This window comes from Emydura macquarii, unplaced genomic scaffold (genome assembly GCF_026122565.2).
Source record: "Emydura macquarii macquarii isolate MOO-44397 ecotype Brisbane River unplaced genomic scaffold, CSIRO-AGI_Emac_v2 contig_561, whole genome shotgun sequence".
In the NCBI taxonomy this organism is placed as follows: Eukaryota; Metazoa; Chordata; order Testudines; family Chelidae; genus Emydura; species Emydura macquarii.
Window position 1 is genome coordinate 3,049,603 of NW_027130698.1, and position 22,971 is coordinate 3,072,573.

A 22,971-nucleotide genomic window follows, 5' to 3' on the forward strand; every position below is an offset into this window, starting at 1 on the left:
TAAACTAAATTAAATTGTCCAAAGTCTGTTCACCATTAGATGTGGGGGAGGAGAGAGAATTAAAAATCAATATAGCATCTTAATAGATGAGGGTCACTTAATACTGTCATATTATGCTTTTCCAATATGTTGATAATAAAAACTAACACTTAACCATGCAATAAATCAATCCAAATATGTGGTTATTAAATGTTAAAGGTTGACAAGGGATCTAAGAGGTTCAGTGGGTTGAACTAGCTTTTCACCTCTAAGTCCAAGTAAAATTTATGATGGGGAGTTCATCCTATCTCTAAGTCACAGGACTACTCCATAACTTGGCATGATTGGCACAATGACACAAATAACTGGAATTGCAGCATGTAATGCAGGACAGGATTTATATCTATTGGCAGGGGGTGTTTATTGAAGCTTGCAAAACAATATGCATTATTCCTGGCATAAACCAGTGCTATTAGTCCCTACCTTTTCAAATGAATTTAGTGCTTGTAAAATATAAAAATGGGGAAAAAAGAGAAGAAATGAAGTACATTGTTTCTCTTTGCCTGCTATGAGGTGGATTTTTAATTTTTTTTTTACCCAGAATAGCTCCAGTACAGCAACTGTTCTTCAGTTAATTTTGGTCACTGTGTAATCTTGTGTAAATCTCTTCATCTGTTTTTGTCAGGATTAGAATCCGAGATTGTTTTGGTTCCTCACCAAACCATACTGCTGTACACACTTCAAAATGAGACAGTGAGGAAATGGAAAGGATTCTGATCTTCATTCACTGATATCAATCTGAAGTAACTCTACTGACTTCAGTTCAGTTACTCTTTACTAAAATCAGAATCTAGCACGGTGTACATAGGTAGTGGAGCAGGCTAGACAGGCCTTCAAGTGTATAAAGATTAGGTAAATCAGAAGCACTAAAAATTATATTGATTTATGCTGCCTGGGTAATAATTAATGAAGACAATTAACTTTTTCAAGCAATTGCCCTAAAGTAATTGCTAATTTAAATCTGGCCTGCTTAATATAAATTCTGGACTAGATTGAACATTCAGGATAACACAATGAAAAGATTTAGGAATAGCTTTTTAGTTTAGTTTCTTCATAAACATACAGATAAATTGCTGACCTTTCTGGTAATATTTCTCCATTAACTATATCATCTTGACGGAGTTGTTTGGCATACCTACCTGATCACATTTACTCTTTCCAACTGTTTCACTTGGTGAGTATGGATTACTACTGAGTTTCAACTCATTCTATCATTCATGGATAATTCAGTTCTTAAGCTAGGACGAGAATAATAACCTATAGTTTAGTAATGACCTTTGGATGATAGGTGGTGATAGGAATGGTGTGAAACTATTGGCTGCAGAGGGTTGTATAGAATTTGCTTTTTTTTTTTTTTTTTTAGGGACGGGGACTGGCTGTTACTAAACGTAAAACATTGTAGATTACAAGCAGATATTGTAGTAAGTGGGTGGTACATAAATGCCTGTAATAATGAGACGGACAACATACTGTGTGAGGTTGAGACAAATAGTGTTTACTTTATAAACTGTATTCTAACAAACTTGTCTTTAATACTTCTGAAGCGTTTAAAAGAGAGCAATCATGACTAAAACATAGGTTTTGTGCAGAACCCAACATTGTTAACTTTCCCTCAGACTGATTTAGCAAGACAGAGAGAGCAGTGCGTTGAAGAAGTTTGTGACAGCCAAAACTATGTACTTAGATTAGAAAAACCTTACCTGAATGAATCCCAAGAAAAAGAATTAAACAGCAGATGTTTAAGTACAATGAACAATAAAAACTAAATATAGATGGAACTGAAGTGGAGAATTTAATAAAACTATAAAGTAGTCAGACTATGAATGTGATTACTCACATGAACAGGATCAGTCCTGAAGTTATTGCTATAACTTTCATAATATATTGCTGGTAACCCTTAATCTGTTGCTTCAGCTCTGCTGTATTATTTTCTCTGACACCCTCACTTAAACTACTTTTGGAAGAAAATAACTTGCACTGTCAACTGTTCACACTCAAAAAAAAAAAAAGACGTAGTACCCACAAATTATTTTTGCATTATTATATATACATAAGTTATTTTTGTGATCAGAATCAGCGAGGGACCCATAAGCATGAAAATAAGTGAATGTCTGTGTTCAAAGCGGCAGAATTTTCAGTAGATTTATCTTTTCTCAGTAATGGTCTCTAACAACCTTGTCCACACTACGTGTTTTTAACTGTACAAGGAGAATATGATGGTTTAAAAGAAGTTAACATTTTGCAGCCACAATTCGACTTTAGACAACTGTTTTAGTGTCATGTTAAAGAATGGTATTCAAATCATTCTGGGGAGAAGACTGAACACGGTTCTGCTGAGCACAGTCCATGCAGTGCAGAGGCAATCTGAATTTGTCTCCAGAGAGTTTAAGTGGATGCTGTAACATGATAACGAAAATGGTTTGAATTCCAATTTTGCCCGTCCCCTTCCCCATGGAAGGTGGTGTTCTTCGAGTAGATGCAGATGTGTATTCCAAGTAGGTGTGTGTGTGCCCCATGTGCCAGAGATTTTTGCCTAGCAGTACCCATAAAGGGGTGGCATTCGTGCCTCAGGCCTGTAGCCCCTCCCCTGGTTATATGAGGCAGTGCCACCCTGACCGCCCTCAGTTCCTTCTCACTGCCCATCGGATGGAGTCAGAGCTCTGTGCAGTTGTTCCTTCACAACTTGCAGTTTATCTCTTAGCCTATTTTTTGTTGTACATATAGTTAATAGTTAAAAGTTGTAGTATCTAGTATAGTGGAAGTGGGAGTGCTCCCTGCTGATGCCCTTACTAGGGGCATTGCTCTTGGTGTGAAAGGACAATTCCCAACAGTGACACCCCCTACATAGTGCTTGCTCTGCCTTGACAAAGTCCACCTTGAGTGCAAAATACAGGCAAAGTAACTAATAAAGTAAAAGAGCTGCAGTAACAAGACGAAGAAAAACTGTCTTAAGAGAAACAAGTCCAAAGCTTCTCGCTGTTCTGCTGGTAAGCAAGGAGGGCAGCGGTGGAGGGAGAAGAAGATAAAAAAAGGCCTTGGAAAGAAAGGAGGCTGTGAATTAAGCCTGGAAATCAGTGTGAATTGTCTCAAATTATTTTTTATCTGAAGACAGTAATTGGCAATGACAACATTTGTTTGTTAAAGGCTATAAAAAGTAAACTCTTAAAGGGGTTCATTGCTAATACCTGCCTGACCATCTTGGAGCTGATCAATATGGGTCTAAGCACCCCAGATGTTTAGTCTATTTATAGGATACCCATCACATGCTTATAAATATTGTTACTATATTGGATGTAGTAGCTGTTTAGTGTTAGGCTGTTAGATATGTTTAGAGCAACTGCATAAAATGCCATTTGGCTTTTGGATTTAATGAAGGAAATTATGGTTACATTAATGTTGGGTGGTTTCCTATATTAATATTAATAATTTCAAATAGTATTAATAATTCCAACATGATTTATCATTATTATTTAAAAATGCACACAAATATGTACTTTAAAATATATTATAAATCATTCTAAATTGGCAGAGCATCCCAGTGTCCTCTGTGCTATGTAGTGAGGCCTTCTCACTTCTTTGATAGGCTTTTTTAGAATTTTGTTTGAGCAAAAAGTATTATGTTTTGCATCCTATGGATAATAGAAGTTTTACCTTAACTTTAATTTCTCTTGTCCCAAATAGGCAAGATATGATATTATAGATAAGACAAGAGAATCTAAATACATCCATTAAGATGTAGAATGATAGTATTTGTGAAATGTGAATTACAGTAACTGTAATGTCATCAAGGGGTTGCTAGCATAAAATGCAAGTGTGAAGCTCACGTAAGATATGGAGTCACCTAAAACCCAAAGATATTGTTATAAACTCATTTTATAATATTGATTTAAAAAAAAAAAAAGCAGGCATCTCACTCCAGCATATTTTTAATCTCTCTTACTATCCTTTTATTCAATCTCTTTGCTATTCCCTGTTGTTATCTGATCCCTTCCTCTCCATTAATTCATTTTACCCTTCCCTGCTGATCCCAGGCCACATCTCTTCTCAAAACTTTGTGCCAAGTGGCCTCATTTAAAACAAACTACAGTAGTAGGTTTTAGCTCAGTGCCACATAGTTTTAAGTCAAAAATGCCCATGGAGCGTTTTCAGTGTAGGTATATGTGAATGTTGTTTTTTTAAAATGGAGTGATGTGTTTAAATTACACTCATGAATTATGGGTAGGTGAAGATCATACTTTTGAATAATTAATATTTTTGTACAATATTTATGTATTATACATGAAGCATGTCAGCACAAAAAAATTAAATATTCTTCTCTCATAAATTCCTCTGACTCCGTTTTGACAGTATGGGCCAGACTTTCAGAATTGTGTGTGCATTTTTGCATAACATGCACACATAACATGCACAATTACCACGTAAGTGAAAATCAGGTATCAACATGTGGCCAGTTACACATCAAACAGACCATTTATGTGAGTAAATAGATAATTTGTGCATGCAGTCATGGTAATTGTGCATGCAATTCTGAAAAGTTGGCTGGTTCTCCACAGGTCCAATCAGATCCCTCCTTTTCAACGTTTCTAAATCCTCCAGTTATAGAAGTTTTAGCCTCATCTCTGAACAATTATTTACCTTTGAACTTGCCCTTGAACAGTGTTTGGCCTGCAATGAAATGGCAATTAAAAGTTTGCAGCAGCACAAAACTTTCAAATCATTATAAGACAAGAAGGTTGTTGTTTCAATTTTCTTTTACCATTCATAAGAATCATATTGCAGTCATATTGTCTGCATATACTACTAATAGATAGCATTTACAGTTAGCCAACGTCTCAGCATGACTTCAATATCTCATTCCCTGCTTAAGCAGTTTATTATCTTGTATATTCATCCTCATGAACATTATCCCTTACCCCTTAGATATATTCACTCTGCCAAATCTAATAGGTCAGCGAGAAAAGCTAACCCTAGATCCAAAGATAATGATAGAATAATGGAGTCTGAGGCTTTTATAACTGAATTGCACCTAATACAACTTAGATTGTAAACTCTTTGGGGGCAGGGATGGAGATCATGTGTGTTTGTATAGCATTGGTACAGTTGGTCCTTGATGATTGAGTAACAAATCTTAAATAGCAATAACTGTTCACTGAGAAATTATATTTTTAGTGGAAAATCTAGTACAATTGTGGGCGCTTTTCAGTATTTATGTTTGTTCTATAAGGTTAATAGTATAAGTAAACAAGCAGAAAAACAATGTTATATGGATCAATATCTAACATAGGGTAGAGCCAGTTTCAGCTGTGTTTTAAATAGGAATCTCACATGCTTTACAAGTCTGATAACACTCTAATGTAAAATAACTGGAGAATACAGAAATGCAACCATTTTTAGCCATTTTAGAGAAATTTACTTTTATAGATTGGGGCTTTCAATGCATACCTGTGATTTATGAGGGATGTTTTCTGCCCTGACTTGCATCCTAGCAACTGCAGTGTACATCAGAATTTGCATCAGTATTTTGAGTATTCTGCTGGTGACTAATAGCATACCTCCCAAAACCTACTGGCTCCAAATCCTAAATTTGTTTAGTTTCCAAATCATAATTAACTTAATCCTAATGGTCATTATTTCAAATCTTAACTGCTTAAGCAGATCTCAAGAGCAGGCCCAAAATATCTGCAAAGCAAGCAATTCTTGAAACAAAGTGGTAAATTGGGTCAGCTGGACTGGAAGAGTTTATCTTAGGTTCTCCTCCATGAAATCAGCTAGTTGTTAGGAGGTGCCATTGCTCGCAGTCTTTGCCAGCCTATAAAGTAGTTCTTCTCCAGGCACGAATCTGCCCTATGTCACATCTGCCTCCATGATGCATGTATATGCAAAAGCCACCAGCATGCCGTAATTAAAGTAGGGGGGAACACCCAGGGGATGTGACAAATATGGCAATTTCCTGCCATAATCTTAGGAGACCATACTGAATTAAATTTAAGTATCTTTGGGGCCCATTGTATTAAATGGATAGTTTATGTATGAGCTGGGATTATATGAAACCTCTAAATGGGGAAGATGTGAGATCGAGGGATTCAAAAGACTGTACTGAAATGTGCCAGACAAGTATGGACTTCTTAAGACAATTGAGTGTGAAGTGGATTTCCTAGGGATCCCATAGGGAGAGATTAATGCAAATTACTCAACATGGTTATGCAAAAGCACAGCCTTTTGAAACTATAGGTGAGGAGTCTTTGCTGATTACCTGTTCCTGAAGGCCAAGATCAAAGGCATGAGGTGTATAAAGAAATGGCTGCTCTGACCAGCCTGGGTTCTGGTTCTGACACTTATGAACATGCAACCACAGGAAAACCCAGATGTGGATTTTGAAGGACTGACACCTACCAGAGTCTGCAGTTGGAGCTGAGGTGCCTCTGCTAAGCTTTTTAGCATGAGTACAATCTCTTCTATTGTCTTTAATGTGTTTACTCTATAATGTTTTCACTTTAAGAGTAAAGCTGCTTATTTACAAAGTGCTGTTCGCTAATTTACAGCAGGCAAATGAACTGGACATAGTCTCTGGAAAGAAATCAAAGTGCAGATGCCAGCCTTTTAGCCAGTCTGGCTTGCTGGGAATATCATAATGCAAGCAGGGAACTATGCAGCCTTTAAAGATTTCCTGCTCAGGAGGGGGAGAAATGTGGGGCTCTGCCCAAGAAAGATGGCAACCTAGAGTGAGGGCTCTTGAAGGACCGTGAAGGGGGAATATACATGCAGTTGCTCTTTAGTGTGACAAGAAGTTTCCCCTCCTCTCCCTGGCCTGGAAGAGAAATCTTCGCCCCGCAGCTCCCCCTTTTCCTTGGCCTCTCCTATTTCCATCTACTTTAATTGCAACCCACAGGGATGACATGAGGCAGTGGGCTCTCAGGGGTAGGGACCATCTCTTACTCTGCATTTATACAGGGCCAAGTGCACTGGTGGCTTGTCTGAGTAAAGCCCCTGGCTGCTACAGTACACACGCTAAGGTCCTATTGAGAGGCAGGTTGCCTGAGAGCATCCTGTCTGCCAGCTGACTCCAGTGATCACTGAAGGGTGCACTGGAACAGCAAGAGTCCTCCTGCTTGGGAGTTAAATCAGTTCAGGAGCCCAGTCCCTGAGGGCTCAGTCCCCTATGTTTATGGGGATCCCCCAATCTCTGCACGCTCAGCTCCCTGTGTCTATGGGGGTCTCCCACTCTCTGCACGCTCAGCTCCCTCTGTCTATGGGGGTCTCCCACTCTCTGCACGCTCAGCTCCCTGTGTCTATGGGGGTCTCCCACTCTCTGCACGCTCAGCTCCCTGTGTCTATGGGGGTCTCCCACTTTCTGCACGCTCAGCCCCCTGTGTCTATGGGGTTCCCCCACTCTCTGTAGGCTCAACCCCTTGTGTCTATGGGGGTCTCCCACTCGCTGCAGGCTCAGCCCCCTGTGTCTATGGGGGTCTCCCACTCTCTGCACGCTCAGCCCCCTGTGTCTATGGGGGGTCCCCCACTCTCTGTAGGCTCAGCCCCCTGTGTCTATGGGGGGTCCCCCAATCTCTGCACTCAGTCCCCCGTGTCTATGGGAGGAGGCGGGTTTGCCCTCGGCCAGGGGGAGGGCTCGCTTGTCGCCCCAGCCGGACTCTGCTCCGGCTGCAGCTCCGGCTGCCCCTGAGGTGACTGCGTGGCCGCTGCCCGGGCCGGGAGCCGCCGCCACGGGGAGCTGAGGGGGCGGCCGCACGACTCCTCTCAGCCTCCGGCCCGGCAGCCGCAACGGCACAGCGAGCGCGTCACGTGGGCAGCGGCGGCGCTGCGCCGTGTCCCTTCCACCTGCCCGGAGCTGCGCGCGGCCCGGCCATGGGGCTGCGCCACGGGCCGGCAGGGCGGGATGCTCCAGCGCCTGCATCGCGCCCCCGGGCTGCAGGGGCGCCCCGGGGCTGCCGCGCTGCCGGCGCCCCGAGCTCGGCGTAGAGGGGAGGTGGACGCGGACGCGGAGAGCCCGGCCGGGGCCGCAGCGAATCCCCCCCAGGTGAAGGGCAGGCGGCGGCGGGGACCCGTCATGGAGAAGGTGGCGGCCGCGGAGCTCCGGCAGGGCGCGTTGGTGCCGCTCACCGCCATCTGCCTGGGTGAGTGCAGCACCCGCGAGCCGCCGCCGGCAGCGGGGGCGCCGGTACGGACTCGGGGCGGCTGCGGGACAGACAGACGCTGGAGGAATGCGGAGCGGGAGTGTGACTGACACAGGGACCCGCTGGGCACAACCGAATGGGCGCCCTGGGCACGGCCAAGCAGCCCTGTGGGCACCCTGGGTAGGGGCGGGCAGCCCTGTGGGCACCCTGGGCAAAGACGGATACGTGGGCATCTTGGCCATAGATGGGCACCTGGGGCACAGGCAGATAGCCGAATGGAAACCCTGGCACCCTGGACCCAGGCAGGCAGCCGGACGGGCACTCTGGGCTTGGACGGGCACCCTGCGCACTGGCAGGCAGCCTAGGGGTGTTCTGGGCACTGGCGGATACAGAGGCAGCTTGGGCCTGGGAGCACACCGGGCAGGGCTGGGCTCACAGGGCACAGGTAGACACATGGCCATGCATGCCTACTGGGCCTGGGTAGACATGGATGAATACCCTGGGCAGGGACAGACAGACAAGCTGGTCACAAATACACAGACTGGGCACAGCAGAAGCATATGTACAGTACTCTGCTTGTGCAAGGAGACTGCAGACTGAAATGGGATCAGCTCTGCCTGGTGTGGGGAATGACAATGTCTCCTAGTAATGTGCTTGGTTGGGCTAGGTAGGTCTAGGAGAGTGACTTTTGTGGCTGTACTTGTTCTCGATTGTGTTCTCTGTTTCTGCATAGATTGCTGTGAACTGGTTTCAGTTTTGCAGTAGCTGGAGGTTGTTTCTTGGAAGTTAGCAGTATAGTTACTGTGTAAGCAAGGTGGACAGTGGGGGCTCGTTTATGATTTACAAACAAGTCAGCATGGTTTCCCTTCACAGCGTTTTCTATTGTGTCTTCTATTCTTCACAGAAATGCCATCCCCAAGAAAAATGGAATATTCTTCCAAATATTACCAATGCTACTACCACCACATAAACACACACCACTTTTTATAAACCGCGTTAGGTGTTATTTATTTCAACATGCCTGTACATGTGCAAGCTTCTGAACAAAATACATATTATTTGATGGCTTAAAGGAAAAAGCTAATAATAAATCATAGTTCATGATACACTGTTGTAGTCAAACACACAGTGCAAAAATCTATGGATCTATCACAGTTTCTGTTTTAACCCTTTCTTCACAGTGGTTTATAGTGTCTCTGTAAAATAACTTACTATGAACTGAAACTTGGAGTATAAGGGGCACAGATGTTGAAGCGTGTCAAGAGAGATAAATATATAATCTATATAAAAATAAAATGTGTAGGGTTTTAACTGTGCAATTCTCCTTGACTTTGAAACCATGACTATAACCTTACATAATGCTTAGAAAGTTTATCCATATTTGGATAATTGCCTTCTTTTTCATAGTCCACACCTTGGTCTAACTCTCATGAGGCACCTTGGGCACCGTCAGAGGTTCCTACCTGACCACCACTTGGCTGGAGTTCTCAGCTGGTTGACATTTAATAGTGGTAGGATGAAAAATTAAATTTAACTTATTCTGCTATCATCTTCTGCGACCCTCTTTTCCAGAGCAACTGCTCTTACCTCTACTTCACAGCAAGTTTTAATTTATGGGCATACAGATGCAAAATACATATTGTTATCTGTTTCAGATGCTTTTGTGTATAGCTGCCTGCCAGTGCCCAAGGTATCTCTGTGTCCCTCAATGCCAGGGCACCCACAGGGCTGCCTGCTTGTGCCCAGGTAACTGACTGCACAGTCTGAACTGTTATGATACCTAGGTATCTTGGCAGATATTTTAACTATTATGGCCTATCAAAATAAAAAACACTCTGAAGAGTATCTTATTTGCTAATACAATAAACTAACATTGACTTCCAAGAATCCTTAATGGTAAATAATACTAATTGTAAAAATGCGTTGCAGAACCCCACCCAGGGTATGTACTCAGGCAGCTAGCTTGACCTGCCATCCATGCTCCCCTGGCCACACTACTATTTTTAATGCAGTAGCTGAAGTGGAGCTGGCAAGTGGATGTCTACTCCAGCTGGGTATCTCATGTCCCAGCTGCTGTGTAGACATACCCATGGTTACCACTTATAATGGATAACTTTAAATTAAATGATAATAGACTTCAGTAGAGAGTATTTTTGGTTTTGTACCAAAGGTGCAAAGATTATTGGTGTCAAAGCAGAAGTGGATGAGAGCTATTTTCCAACCCAAAGGCTTCATCCTGAAAGGCAGAGCTCAGTGTAATTTGCAGATGCACAGCACCTCACAAGACTAGCTCTAAATCACCAAAATGGACTGTACAATAAACTTACTGCATGCAGTCCAAGCCACTTACGGTGGACTAGCAAAACTGAGACTCCTTGTTTTTCCCAGCTCTCCTGTTTCATCTCATGATACCACCTACCTTTATATGTGCTATATTCCTTGCAGTTTATCTTCTGTACTCATAACTTTAAGGATTCCAGTATTGTGAAGAGACCAAAGGGCCAGTAGATAATTTGTTTCATAACTGTTATCATTGTGGGGCAGAATTTCTGTACACTAACTTACTGTTCTGTCACTAAGGGTCTGAGCTAAGTCTCTGAGGTCTGTCAGCTTTTTCCTGAAATTGGCATTGAGTCACTGCCCACCCAGTTGCAGGATATCTTCAACTTGTCATTAAATCTCCGCTTCTTTCCCAAACCAGCCTATGAGATTCTCTGTGCTTTGTAGACTAGTGTCCTTATGGAAACTTTTCTAGGAGAGAGAGTACATTTCATGAAAGACAGGGATGTGCTCTGACTGTGGAGACCAGGAAAATGTGAGCAAAGGGCTGTGTGATGTGGAGAGAAGAACTGATCAGTGGATGGCATTGGCGGTTTTGATTAGATAGGCATATGACTGAGTGAGGGCTAGATGGGCAGCGCCAGACTGAGTGGCGTATTGGAGCTGAGCATCAGTGAGCTTTATTAAAGTACTATAGTATTGCCCTAAGATATACTTATCAACATATCAGAGTAAGCTAATGCTGTGAAACTAATGAAATAATTACACAGCATTACATATGTTACTGTATGCTAATAACATAATAAAATTAATGCTATTAAAGTACTTTGAAGATAGTGTTAATAATGCTTATTAATTTGTGACAGAATAAAAAAACATCGTTACTCAGTTGCCCTGCTGCCTGCATGTTTTACTAAAGTATGCAATCCTTTATCCATTTAAAAATTACAGAAGATCATTTTATTGGTTCATTTTTTCACCCCCTCTGCCACCAACCTTCTCCTGACTGTGTTCATCGTAATATCACCAACTCAACAATTGCAGTTTAGTGTGATTAGTAATCTGGTAGGGCCACTTGCTATCTTCAGTTTTTAGGGATCTCTCCCTTGAGGTGGTGAGTGGTCAGCTGAGCTTAATGAGGTTCTATTTAGCTTTTGGACTTTTGATTACAAGGAAAAAAAGGGTTCCCATTACTACCGACAGTGGTGCTCTAATACTAGTGTGGATTCCTGTCCACAGATATCACCACTGTTTGCCACAGGGCACTGAACTGCTGTCATATTGGAGTAAGTTTCAGTCAGTGGTGACTAGAACTGTATTTGAACTGGCAACAAAGGGTATGTCTACATTGTATTTAGACACCTGCAGCTGGTCCAAGCCAGCTGATTTGGGCTCATGGGGCTCAGGCTGCAGGGCTGTTTCATTGCAGTGTAGACTTCTGGGCTTGGGTCCCACAACTTGGGCTGCAGCCTGAGCCCCAGAAGTCTACACTGCAACGAAACAGCCCCGTAGCCCAAACCCTGGTAGCCCAAGTCAACTGGCGTGGGCCAACTGCAGGTTTTTATTTGCAGTGTAGACATACCCCTCTAGAGGCCTATCTCATTCTCTGGACTATCCAGTCCCCTATGTTAAGTACTTAATATTTCTGTCATGCTAGTTTTAATTGTATTGTAAGCTCTTCTGAGAAAGGACCATCTTTTTATTCTGTGTTTGTACAGCGCCTAGCACAGTGTGGCCCTGATCCATGACTAGAGACCCCCCTATGTGCTGCTGCAGTACAAATAATAATTGGGGGCAGCATCCCAAGTGACTGTTGGAGCAGAAGGAAATCAGTTCTGATCTTCCTATTGTTGTTTTTATTACACTTTTGTCAACAAGACCTTCATTAAAAAAGCTTTATGATTTAAGTACATGGAAAATAAAACCAAAGTGGATGTTTATCAGGATATTGTTGAGGAAATTTTGAGAACTTTCTGATCATATCTAAGTTATTTTTAAGTATTTCTAATGCACCTGTCACCACAGCATCTAGGCACTGTACATGGATTATAGAAAACTGTCCAAAATGGTAGTCACGACTAGTGAAACGCCCTTATTCATGAGGCAGGTGTTGCATTAACTTCCTTGTCAGTCTGCTGCTGTATCCTTTGCTACATTGTTGGAGACAAAGTTCTTCACTCTTTCTGGTGCTGTATTCTGAAACATTTCCTCAATGAAGTGAGGACTTTGGAAAATGAAGATTTCTTGGAGAGTAATTTGCAGCCAGATGTTGGTGGAAGGTATCTCCATATCCTTCATAATTAGCACTTGTCTCTTTTTAAAAAAAAACTCTGTTTATTTACTTTGACTAAGTCAAGCTGGGAGTGTTGGCTTTTGCAGCTTCTTCTGGAGGGTGACATTTGTTGATAAGGAATAAACTTTGCTTTGCTCCGTAGGGCCAAACTTAAAAGAAATAATCATAATAATTAATTTCCAACATTGAAACAGGTAAAATGACCAATTGTTATGCATGTTTTAGTGTAATTGCTCTTCCTCCTCCCCCCAAAAACAACCTTCAGAAGATAACTTGAAGTAGACTGGCAATTGATTCTTTTTATAGCATAGTTGACAGACATTCAACTAACATTCTGTTTTCTGATAGCAGGAGAATAGCAAATTATGTGAACTGTCACCCTAGATAAGCAAAGTTCTTGTTGGAAGAATACAGCACATAATCAGTATCACTGCAAACGCTTAGAAAGAGTTAATTACTAACTGCCACGTCAAGCCAATGGAATCTGTAACGAATACTATCTTTTGTATCTTATACAGTCAATCTCTTCCTAACTGGGAAAATAGAAAGTGCTGTTACCTCATTAGGTAAGACACATTTCTCTTATTTCTTCTAAGCATTTGAGTTTCTTTCTCTTTTGATGATGATGTTGCCACTTTCCTCCCTGCAGATAAAGCTGTTGCTGAAACCGGATGGATTTTTAAAAAGTTTTAGAAGTTCCTCTGTTTAAAATTTTAAATGTCTACATGATTGTAACATTTGACCAAAATCAGTATCGCTGTCCTAGACAAAACTTTTAGCCTGAGGTTAAGTTTGCAAATACACATCAATATTTTCAGGGGAAAAAATTCTTAAACAGAGTCTGAGAAAGACAAAAAATGTATTTTATTGGACCAACTTCTAGTGGTGAAAGGCACAAGCTTTGGAGTTTCACAGAGCATTTCTTCAGGTCCGGGGAAGGTAATCAGAGCATTCAAGCTAAATATAAGATAGAACACCTTGTATTTAGCTTGAACGCTCCAGTGTCTCATCTTGTATGTAGCCTGAACACTCTGATCCACCAACAGAAGTTGGTCCCGTAAAAGATATTACTAACCCACCTTGTGTCTCATATTCTGGGACCAACGCAGCTACAACAACACTGCATTGAACAATGTTATGTTTTTGTAGAAAACAAAAATGTGGGAAGCCATGAAATTCAGGGGTGGGTGGGTGTACGTGAACGTGTACGTGTACATCCTCCCTCCTTACTCCAATACAGGAAGACATAGAAATGCTGAGTGGAGGACCCCTCAGCAACCTTAATTCTGCCCCTGTATCCCTGCCCCTGTATCCTGCAAGGTGGATATGTGTCTGACCAGAATCACAGCTAGTTGATAGGTTAAATCAGAGGTTCTCAAACGGGGGGTCAAGATCACTCAAAGGGTCACAAGATTATTATGAGGGGTTTGCAAGCTGTTAGCCCCGACACATGCTGCGGCTGGCAGCCCCATGCATGGCTGACAGCCAGAACCCTTCAGATATGGGTGGCGGGAGAGCAGCAGCTGCTGGCTGGGTGCTCTGTAGGCAGTGCCGCTCCCAGCAGCAGTACAGAGGTAAGGGTACTATGGCATAGGGCTGTAAGCGGCATGGCATGGGGATGTCGTCACTTTTTTGGGTTAAATCCTGTATACTTTGCCTGTTTGGTCAGGAATCTGGGTAGCTGTATACTTAGGTGTTTCACTTGTGGCTTCAGACCTACTGACCAGATCCACGTATTCACACAGCGTACTTTGTTTAACACTGATCCGGTGAGTCTCTTAATTTCCATGGAAGACTCCAGATTTCTGATACTTTCTCCTGGCCTCCTGAGCAGCTGTCTGAACCTCTTAGGGAACAGGGAGGCTTAATGGGAAATGAATATGACTGGAGAAACCTAATTGAGACCAAAGAGAATAGGAGTGTATGTGGGTGAAGCATTTTGCCTGAATTCTGATCATGAAGTGCACTGAGGGTAGAGAGCCTCCTGGTCATTGTCTGGAACCAAAATGGAAACAGCGACTATGGAGCTGCAGCTCCTGTGATCCCATCTGTTAAGCAGCTGGGCAGGTCTTAACAGCCGCCCCATAGGGAGACAGTCTCACCCTGCAGGAACCAACAGCCTCGGAGATCCTGCTGCCCAGGCATCTATATGAATATATAGATCTAGATGGGGTTGTTTTCCTGTGGGATAGGGACTACTAGTCACAGTTATAAACCCTCTCTCCCTCTTGACTCTCAGCCCAATGGAGGTTTAACAGGTGATGTAAGTGCTAAGTATTTATTTATTACTGGGAATGAGAAAAATTAGAGGACACTTGTGTTCAAAAGTTTAGTCATGAGCCCAGAGAGGTTCAGTTAGGTATTTTCAGCTTTGTTGCTTTATGCTTGAGATGCAAATAATAGTAATAATAATAATAATAATCTGATTATTAGTATCATTTTCTAGTCAATAGCAATATTACTACTTATATGTATTATTATGAGTAACACTCTGAGTCCTAATCAGGATCAGGGCCCCATTATGGGAGACATATTCAAACACATATATTGAAACACACACATATGTATATTTGTGTGTGTTTGAATATATGTGCATATATATATATATTCAAACACATATTCACTATTCAAACACTATTCAAATACATATAATCCCAGCTCAAAGACCTTATAATCAAATTTTAAATAAGACACAATAAACGAGTATGACAAACGCTAGGAAGAAAAGAGAAGGAAGGAGAATGAAGGTAACTGTAAGATAACATGGTAAGCTAGTTATTGCACACTTTGATGATTTCAAAACAGAACTGGGGCTTGGGAGTGCAGTTGCAACAGGAGAGTAATTGGTCTTGTGGATTAGTTTACATACCAGTCCAGTGGAAATGTGGGTGGTTTGCAAAATGATTTTTAAATGCTTTTGGAACAAATTTAGCTCTAGTCAATGTTCTGCCTGAATGATTCTTCAGCTTTTTTACTCTGTGTCCATACTCTGTTTGTGAGGTCACAAATTACTCCATTCAGAATTGCAGTGGCTGGCTCAGCTTTTCTTGTTGATTTCATTTAATTGAAAAGATCTTGGTCTGGCTGGCATTACCATTTAAAAAATGCTGTTTCTGGTTAGAAGCTGGAAGAGGTAGATGGGTTTCATTTCATGAAGAATGTTGAGATACTGAAACCCTTAAAGTTTCTGAGCTTGATTCAGTCTTGGGCTACTCTGTCTTCTGGCAGTGCAACAGGAATGGTGGAAAGTGAACCTAAAGGGGCACTGCAATGGAGTAAGTCACCTGCAACTTCTGCTGTGCTGGGGTTTGTTGGGATGGAAGAGTAGGCCAGTGCTGCTCTAAAGCTTATGACCCTGTTCTGTGTGTGTGTGTGGGGGGGAAGGGGGGAGTGAGTGTCATGGCCAGGTCCCTGGAGTATTTGAGGATTCATTCTCTTATCTGTTTTATGTTAAAACTGCCCTTCCATGGCTGAACCCCCAATGTAAGCCAGTTTTGCAGACACTCCTGCCTTCCCATGGGGTTGAATCTCTCTTCTGGTTCAGTTGCTTTTGCTGACCCAGGGGTTGCAGTTTGTGTCTTACCTCTGCGAATGTGGGTGGATTGATTCCTCCATCTGTCATGGCTATCACAAACACAAGGGGGAAATTGATAGGTACAGGGCCCCATGTATCGGAATCTTCCCCATGAATATTTGGTAGCAAGGAAAGCACTCTGACACAGTTTATCTGGCCAGCAGACCTTGTTTCTGTTTATATTACATTTGATCAGTAGTAAGAAACCACTAGGGATTTGATTTAATATTGCATACAGAGGGCATTATTAAGATGCATTTCTATTTGAGAAAAACTCTCTGAGCCTAGATCTCTCATGGCATGACTTGTGTAATGTATTTGTATACATTTTTAAAAAAGATATAAGAATATAAAAGATTAAGTATTGTTGTCCTAAATATTGATTTTGTTTTTAAATACAGCATTTCTGAAAATAATGTGCTGTTATCTAGGGCTTACCATTCTCTTTGATGTACTGTTCTGCTTGGCTAATCTTAAAGGCAGGAAATGTAGGCTGTTCTTGGCTTTTAACAAACTCTGTTCTCACCCTTGTTCAGAATTTATTTAAAAGATTGAGGAAAAACAGTTAATGAACAGTCAGTTTGAAACAGTCACCAGTAATGTTACTGAGAAGGCGTGCAGATTTGTCTAGAATTTTTTCTTTCTCCTTAGAGCTTTCCCTCTTCACTTACATGTTTTCGTAATTTGAAAATGCTTTTACATATTTTCCCTTAAGAAATAGTAATACTATTACACTAAAGTAAACTTTGAAAACCACAATAATGTATCCAGACTTCAGATGGTATGTTTTGACTTCAGCGAGCTTTGTAACAAGCCCTATAAAAATAATCATCAATAACCACCAAGTCTCCATCAATCTGTTCCTGAATCAGGGCCCGTTCCTGCAATACTTAAGCAAACACCTGTTATCATCAATGAACGTTTTGTCTTTGAATGGACTGTATAATTGGGTCTAAATTTACTGAGCTCACAATCCCTTCTAATTCATGATGTTTTAATTACGTAACTGAACAAGCGCCATATGAGGTGGCTCATTCTACCACTATGCTGTGGCACTCCTTTTCTCTTTACATGAGTATCACTCTTCCTCTCACTCTGTCTGCTTCCACTGCCTGCCCTTAACTCCCCAGTGGCTCCCTTTTAGGTTATCACTCTATCAGAGAAAGCACTGTGAGCTTAGTTTTGAACTGAACGCTATCTTAAAAACATTTGATGTGACTGAGATGACTTTTTTTCTTTGTTACCAACCTTTAAGGCTTTGCAAATGTAAAAAGGTACTGTGATTTAAGAAATATATATTTATTCATTTCTTTTAGCTAAAACGCTTTTTATAAAAGGTAAAAGCACAGTGGTTCAGATAGCAGACCTTTAACATCTCACCATGTATAAATAGCTCCCTACTATTGCACAATGCATAGTGGATAGGGAAGAAAGAGGAGGAGGCAACTGACTGGGAAGAAGATTTTTCTGTTGACACACAAATACCATGGTAATGAGCACTGATGGGAAAGGAGATAAAACATCAAAAGCACGTGCCAGTTAAATGAGATTTGAGTAAACACAATAGTCCTTCTTTCAGTTTGCCTTAATATGTTGGGGGTTCTCTAACTCTTGTCATTAATGAAAAAGATTTTTGTGGCAATAGGAAACAACAAAAGGATAACTTTGAACTTAAACAGTTGCCCGTTCAGATTAGGAATCTCAATAAGAGCAGCAAAGCCCAGAGTGTTCTTGCTCTTCCAGAGGAGGGAACCATTATAAGGTAATTAGCAGGAGTGAACGTTACTAGATGAATTGCCTAAATTGGCAAAGCTTCGTTTCTTTTATATCCATTTCTGCCCACATACATTTGCAAATTAATTCTTTAGTTAGCATTGTATATAACGGGTGGCCAAAGCGTGGCTTGCAGAGCCCCCTATACTTCCCCATTCTCCATCACATCCAGACTGGAGTGGGGAGTCAGGGCTTCTGTCCTGTGGCAGGGTGTTGGGGCTAGAGACTTCTGGCCAGCGGGGAAGAGGTCTCAGAGCTTCAGCAGGAGCATGGCTGAAGCCCCAGCAAGCACACTCTGCAGGGCAGCAGAGCGCCAGCAGGCGCACCTCAGCTATCGAACTTCTGAAGATTGCTGTATGCGGCTTGGCGGCTCAGTAAGTTAGGTCACCGCCGGTACATAGTTCTTTTAGGGTGTTACTGATAGCAGTGATGCAGAAAAAGTATTTCACACCTGAAAAACCTAAATCTCATGTTACATCAAATCTACTGCACGTATTTTTGAATATTGAAAAAGCTGAACTGTTTGAAGCAGCTTGTTACTCGGGGTCACTATAATAGGATCACTCTAAATACTGCTCCATCTTAAAATTATGAAAACTAACTATGCATGAAAATACAGTTTTTACTTGACCTTAAAAGCTCTGATTAATGGGTGAGAATTGTGACATCAGTTACTCAGAGTCACCAGTGTGTCTTTGTGACTCTTTCAAAATCAGGATTCAAATAAGTTTGCATGGCCAAGATTTCTATATCATATTGTTCTGTAGTCTTATGCACACAGTATCAGCAACAGTGTTAATACAAAACACAATAATTAGCATAAGGATGATTTGTATTGCTGTTGGTGGGAGCCTTAGGACAACAATGTATAACAGGTGGTTTTGGTTCTCTGCCACCTTCACTGTTCTTTTCTCATTGTGTTGAAGAGCCTTTTTCAGAAGGACATAATATTTATAAAGTTTTAGTTGCCGCAGTTAGAAGATTTAATCTTTGCAGGCTCATGTCTTGTGGTTTTAGATCTGCCCATGATGCATTTATTCAGTGATGACTGTGGAGGAGGAATACATTTAAAAGTCTAAGTACAGTCTGGAGCAGTATGTGTAGGGAGAGAACTTGAGAGCTGTGGTGGGAAAATCGTGTGGGTCTTATTTTCATTACAGTTGTTTCCACTTGTCAATATTCTGCCTATGAGCAGTCTGACTAGGAGGACACTTTGGGACCTCTTTATTTTTAGAAATGTGAGCAGCCAAGATTTTCTTGTTATAAAATTTATTTTGGAATTTTTATGTTGCAAAAATTGTAATTAAAAAACTATTAATGTAAGCTAGATGTTTTGGTGTGTTTGCTGTTTACAGGTTGGCAGTAAAGTTTTTATATCTTATGCTTCAGGTAAGCTATCTACATAATGGTTTTTATATTCATGTGACCTAAACATAAAGTACAATATGTAGTGCTTACTGCATATTAAACTGTATAGTATGAATTTAAAAGTAACATTTTTGTGCTGGTGGATTTCCAGCAATAATCTATAAGCCTATGATTTACAGCATGCTGATGGTATGTTTTGAATGTACGTGTGCACAAGGAAATCCGAGATTTGGGGCATCAATTTTCTCCTTGTAAACTTTTAGGCTATGAGAAATTAGGCTTCCATCAAAATGTAAAATATTCTGCTGTGAAGAGCAAATAATAAAATGTGTATTATTCTTGATTTAAAAATAGTTTTTGAAATATTTTCAGAACTAACAGAGAATGTTCAGAGTAACTATTAGATTTCACATAGTTTCCTCTCTTGTACTACACTGAGTATATTTTCCCATCAGAATAACTTTGGCCATTTGTTCTTGGAACATTTCACTTTCTTCTGCCATTGAATATTTGCAAATTAGACATATTTGCAGTTCCTGATTTAATTATTAACACTCCCATAGTGTTCTCCATATGAGGATCTGAAAGCGCTTTGAAAAATTGGGCTGTGTTTAGCATTCCTACTCCTGCACCTCTCAAAGAAACATCTGTCATTGACATTCGTAGTCCTTGCTCAGGATTCCACAGGAGTTTTGTGGGATAAGGATTGCTGAATAGGGCCCAGCAGCCCTTTACCTTTCATAGCATCCTATTGCATCCTGTTGGGGTAGATAAGTGTTATCACAGATTTTTACAGAAGAAAAAATTGAAGTGGGGTGATTGAGAACCTGATTTTCTAAAAGTTGAGGACACAAATCTTCTTGTAACTGTATGCCTGCACTAACTATGACAGCACGCAAATAGGTATTTGTGTGTGAAAATGGCCATTTAAATGTATGGTTGGCCATATTGCAAATGCAGTTGTGTATTCAACATAGCACATCTTTTTTTGTGTCTGTCTATTTGAAGGTCAAATACAAAAAGGTGTTCTTTGAGCTGTCAGTCACTCTTAACTCCTCTTGAAGTTATGAGAATTAAGGGTGCTACACACCTGACAGGATTGAATCTGGAGTGACTTGCCTGAAGTCACACAGGAAGTCTGGGGCAGACTCAGGAATAGAGCCCAGATCTCTTGATTTGGTGGGTTGACTACCAAATTAGCCTTTCCTCTTCCCTAGTTTCAAACAAACAAAACAAATCCAACCCTGAGTTAGATATCCTCATCCATTTTATCATTTATATATGTCTTTCCTTCTGCTGTTTCTTTTTTAAATATAGGGATAAAATATTCAAGAGATTTACAAAAACATCTGTCTTTTAAATTAACAATCCATGTCAGAGTTCTGAACCCAAACGTGCTAGTGAGTGAATGAAAATTAGAACATGCAATGGACCAGTCTAACTCAGTTGTGCAAACGGAGTGAAATAAAAATACGTTAAGCATGACTATAAAACATTTTCAGAAGAGCTTGGTTCCCTTATGGGCACCTAAATAAAATTGTTACTTTTGCAAAGGTGTCCAGAACCCGCCAGTTTCCGTCACTCAGGATAAATTAGGAGAAACTTCAGTGGAATCACACTTGTGTAAAATGATTTATATGGTAAGTGACATTAAAATCAGGCCTGAACTGTACAAAAATGTAGGTTTGCATTACAGACCTGCACTATTGATATCTGTCCTGAGTAAGTTTGAAAGAAAGAAAGAGACTAGTCAGCTGTAGTACATTATCCTGCATAAATATTCAAGGGACAGAAAAAATTCCACTGTGGGTATTCCTGGAAAGTGACTGGTCTGTTTGAACAGATGGTTTAAAGCAGAGATGTGCTTGAAGCAGTGTCCTGGATCTTAACACTCCCAGACTTTCGGAGTGTTTGAAATCAGGTTCTACTTTTGTGTCTTTCACGTCTTTCCTGTATCTGAGAGCTCTCTTTCTAAAAATTAAAACTCTTGAGGCTTGTGATTTGGTCAGGAGAACAAACAATTTTCCAGGAACTTACTTTTGAAAAGCAAGGTTCTAGATACTTCATATTGAGTATGGATCTCCTCCAATTGCTGAGTGGCATACCCAGTCTCTGGGAAAGCTGATAAGTATTTAAGAAAGCTTTCTGCATCATTATAGTCTCTTGGCAGATCTGTGCGGGATTATTGATTGTATCTTTTTGGCAGATTCATGCAGGGCTATTGATCCTATTTTGTGAGGTGTCTGCTCACCTGCATTTAAAGCAGAAAACCAGGTGTCTTATTAAAGATCAAGGTAGGAGAGAGACAACAATAAAAGGAAACAATCGTTGACTCTTAAGTTGTCTGTAATCATTAGAAATTGATGAAAGCTATTGTAGCTAATGTTTATTTTTGATTAGCTTAAACATTTAACAAAAAGGATTTTTTTCTTGGTTGACAGCTGCTTGCAGTGGAAAACTGGAACAGCACACAGAAAGACGTGGAGTCATTTATAGTCCTTCCTGGCCACTAAACTATCCTCCAGCCATAAACTGCAGCTGGTATATCCAAGGAGATCATGGAGATATGATAACAATTAGGTATGATTTATGATGTTCTGTTGAGATAACATATTGCTTTGCTGAAATGAAGCATAAGGGCTTATGCAATATTCTAATATGAAGTTGTGTCTAAAATAACTGTAAAAATCATAGAACTTTTGTGCTAAGAAAGTTGTGGTTGATGCTTGGTGAAATATACTTGCAGGTCGGGAGGACCGTCTCATTTAAAAGGTGTCACACAATCTGTTTAGGTATCTTAAGTAGTTATATGGCCCCATTAATGTAGTATCTGAGTGCTTCACAATCTTTTAGCCTATGGCTACTCTGCAGTTTAGGTTGATAGAATTTATGTCGCTCGGGTGTGATAATCCACCCCCCCTGAACAACGTAAATTACACTGACCTAAGCACTGGTGTGGGCAGCGCTATGTCACTGGAAGAAGCTCTGCTACATAGCTACAGCTGCTCATTGGGGGTGGATTAATTAGGTCAATGGGAGAGCTCTCTGCTCTGTAAACTCTGGCATAGCCATAGCCTTAATGTATTTATCCTTGCAGTACTGCTGTGAGGTAGGAAGGTACTATGATTTCCATTTGGTAGGTGGGCAACTGAGGCATAGAGAGACTAGTTTGATCACATCAGTTGAACAATCATTTTGTCCCTTTCACTACATTTTAATGGGAATGGGTGGAGGAGATGAGACTTGGATTTGGCTAGGGTTTGAGTGTAAGGTTGAATGAATGTTAGGACTCAAGTCTGAAGACAGCAAAATCTTGAGTTTTTCCTTAGAGACATCTGCTTGATGTCATTGAGATTGATCCATGGACAGCTCCTGGTTTTGGATTACTGTAGGGGGTATTTTAGATCCAGGTATGAGGCTACAAAACTACGTCTCATCTGACATTCATTGCTGGGAGAGTTTGGATTTCAGGTTGTTAATCAGGCTCATGTCTGATCTAAATACGTTGTCAGTAG

At 41.0% G+C, this 22,971-nt stretch overlaps 1 protein-coding gene across 1 annotated transcript in view; it reads left to right on the forward strand.

Annotated features, from left to right (window-relative positions):
* Nucleotides 1-7,930: 7,930 nt before the first annotated feature.
* The window catches only part of LRP3 (LDL receptor related protein 3), a 30,045-nt gene continuing 15,004 nt past the window's right edge, over nucleotides 7,931-22,971 (forward strand). The window contains exons 1-3 of the mRNA XM_067540048.1: nucleotides 7,931-8,168; nucleotides 13,260-13,307; nucleotides 21,898-22,036. Coding sequence (XP_067396149.1) covers nucleotides 7,931-8,168; nucleotides 13,260-13,307; nucleotides 21,898-22,036 — 425 coding nt within the window. The remainder of the gene's footprint in view (nucleotides 8,169-13,259; nucleotides 13,308-21,897; nucleotides 22,037-22,971) is intronic.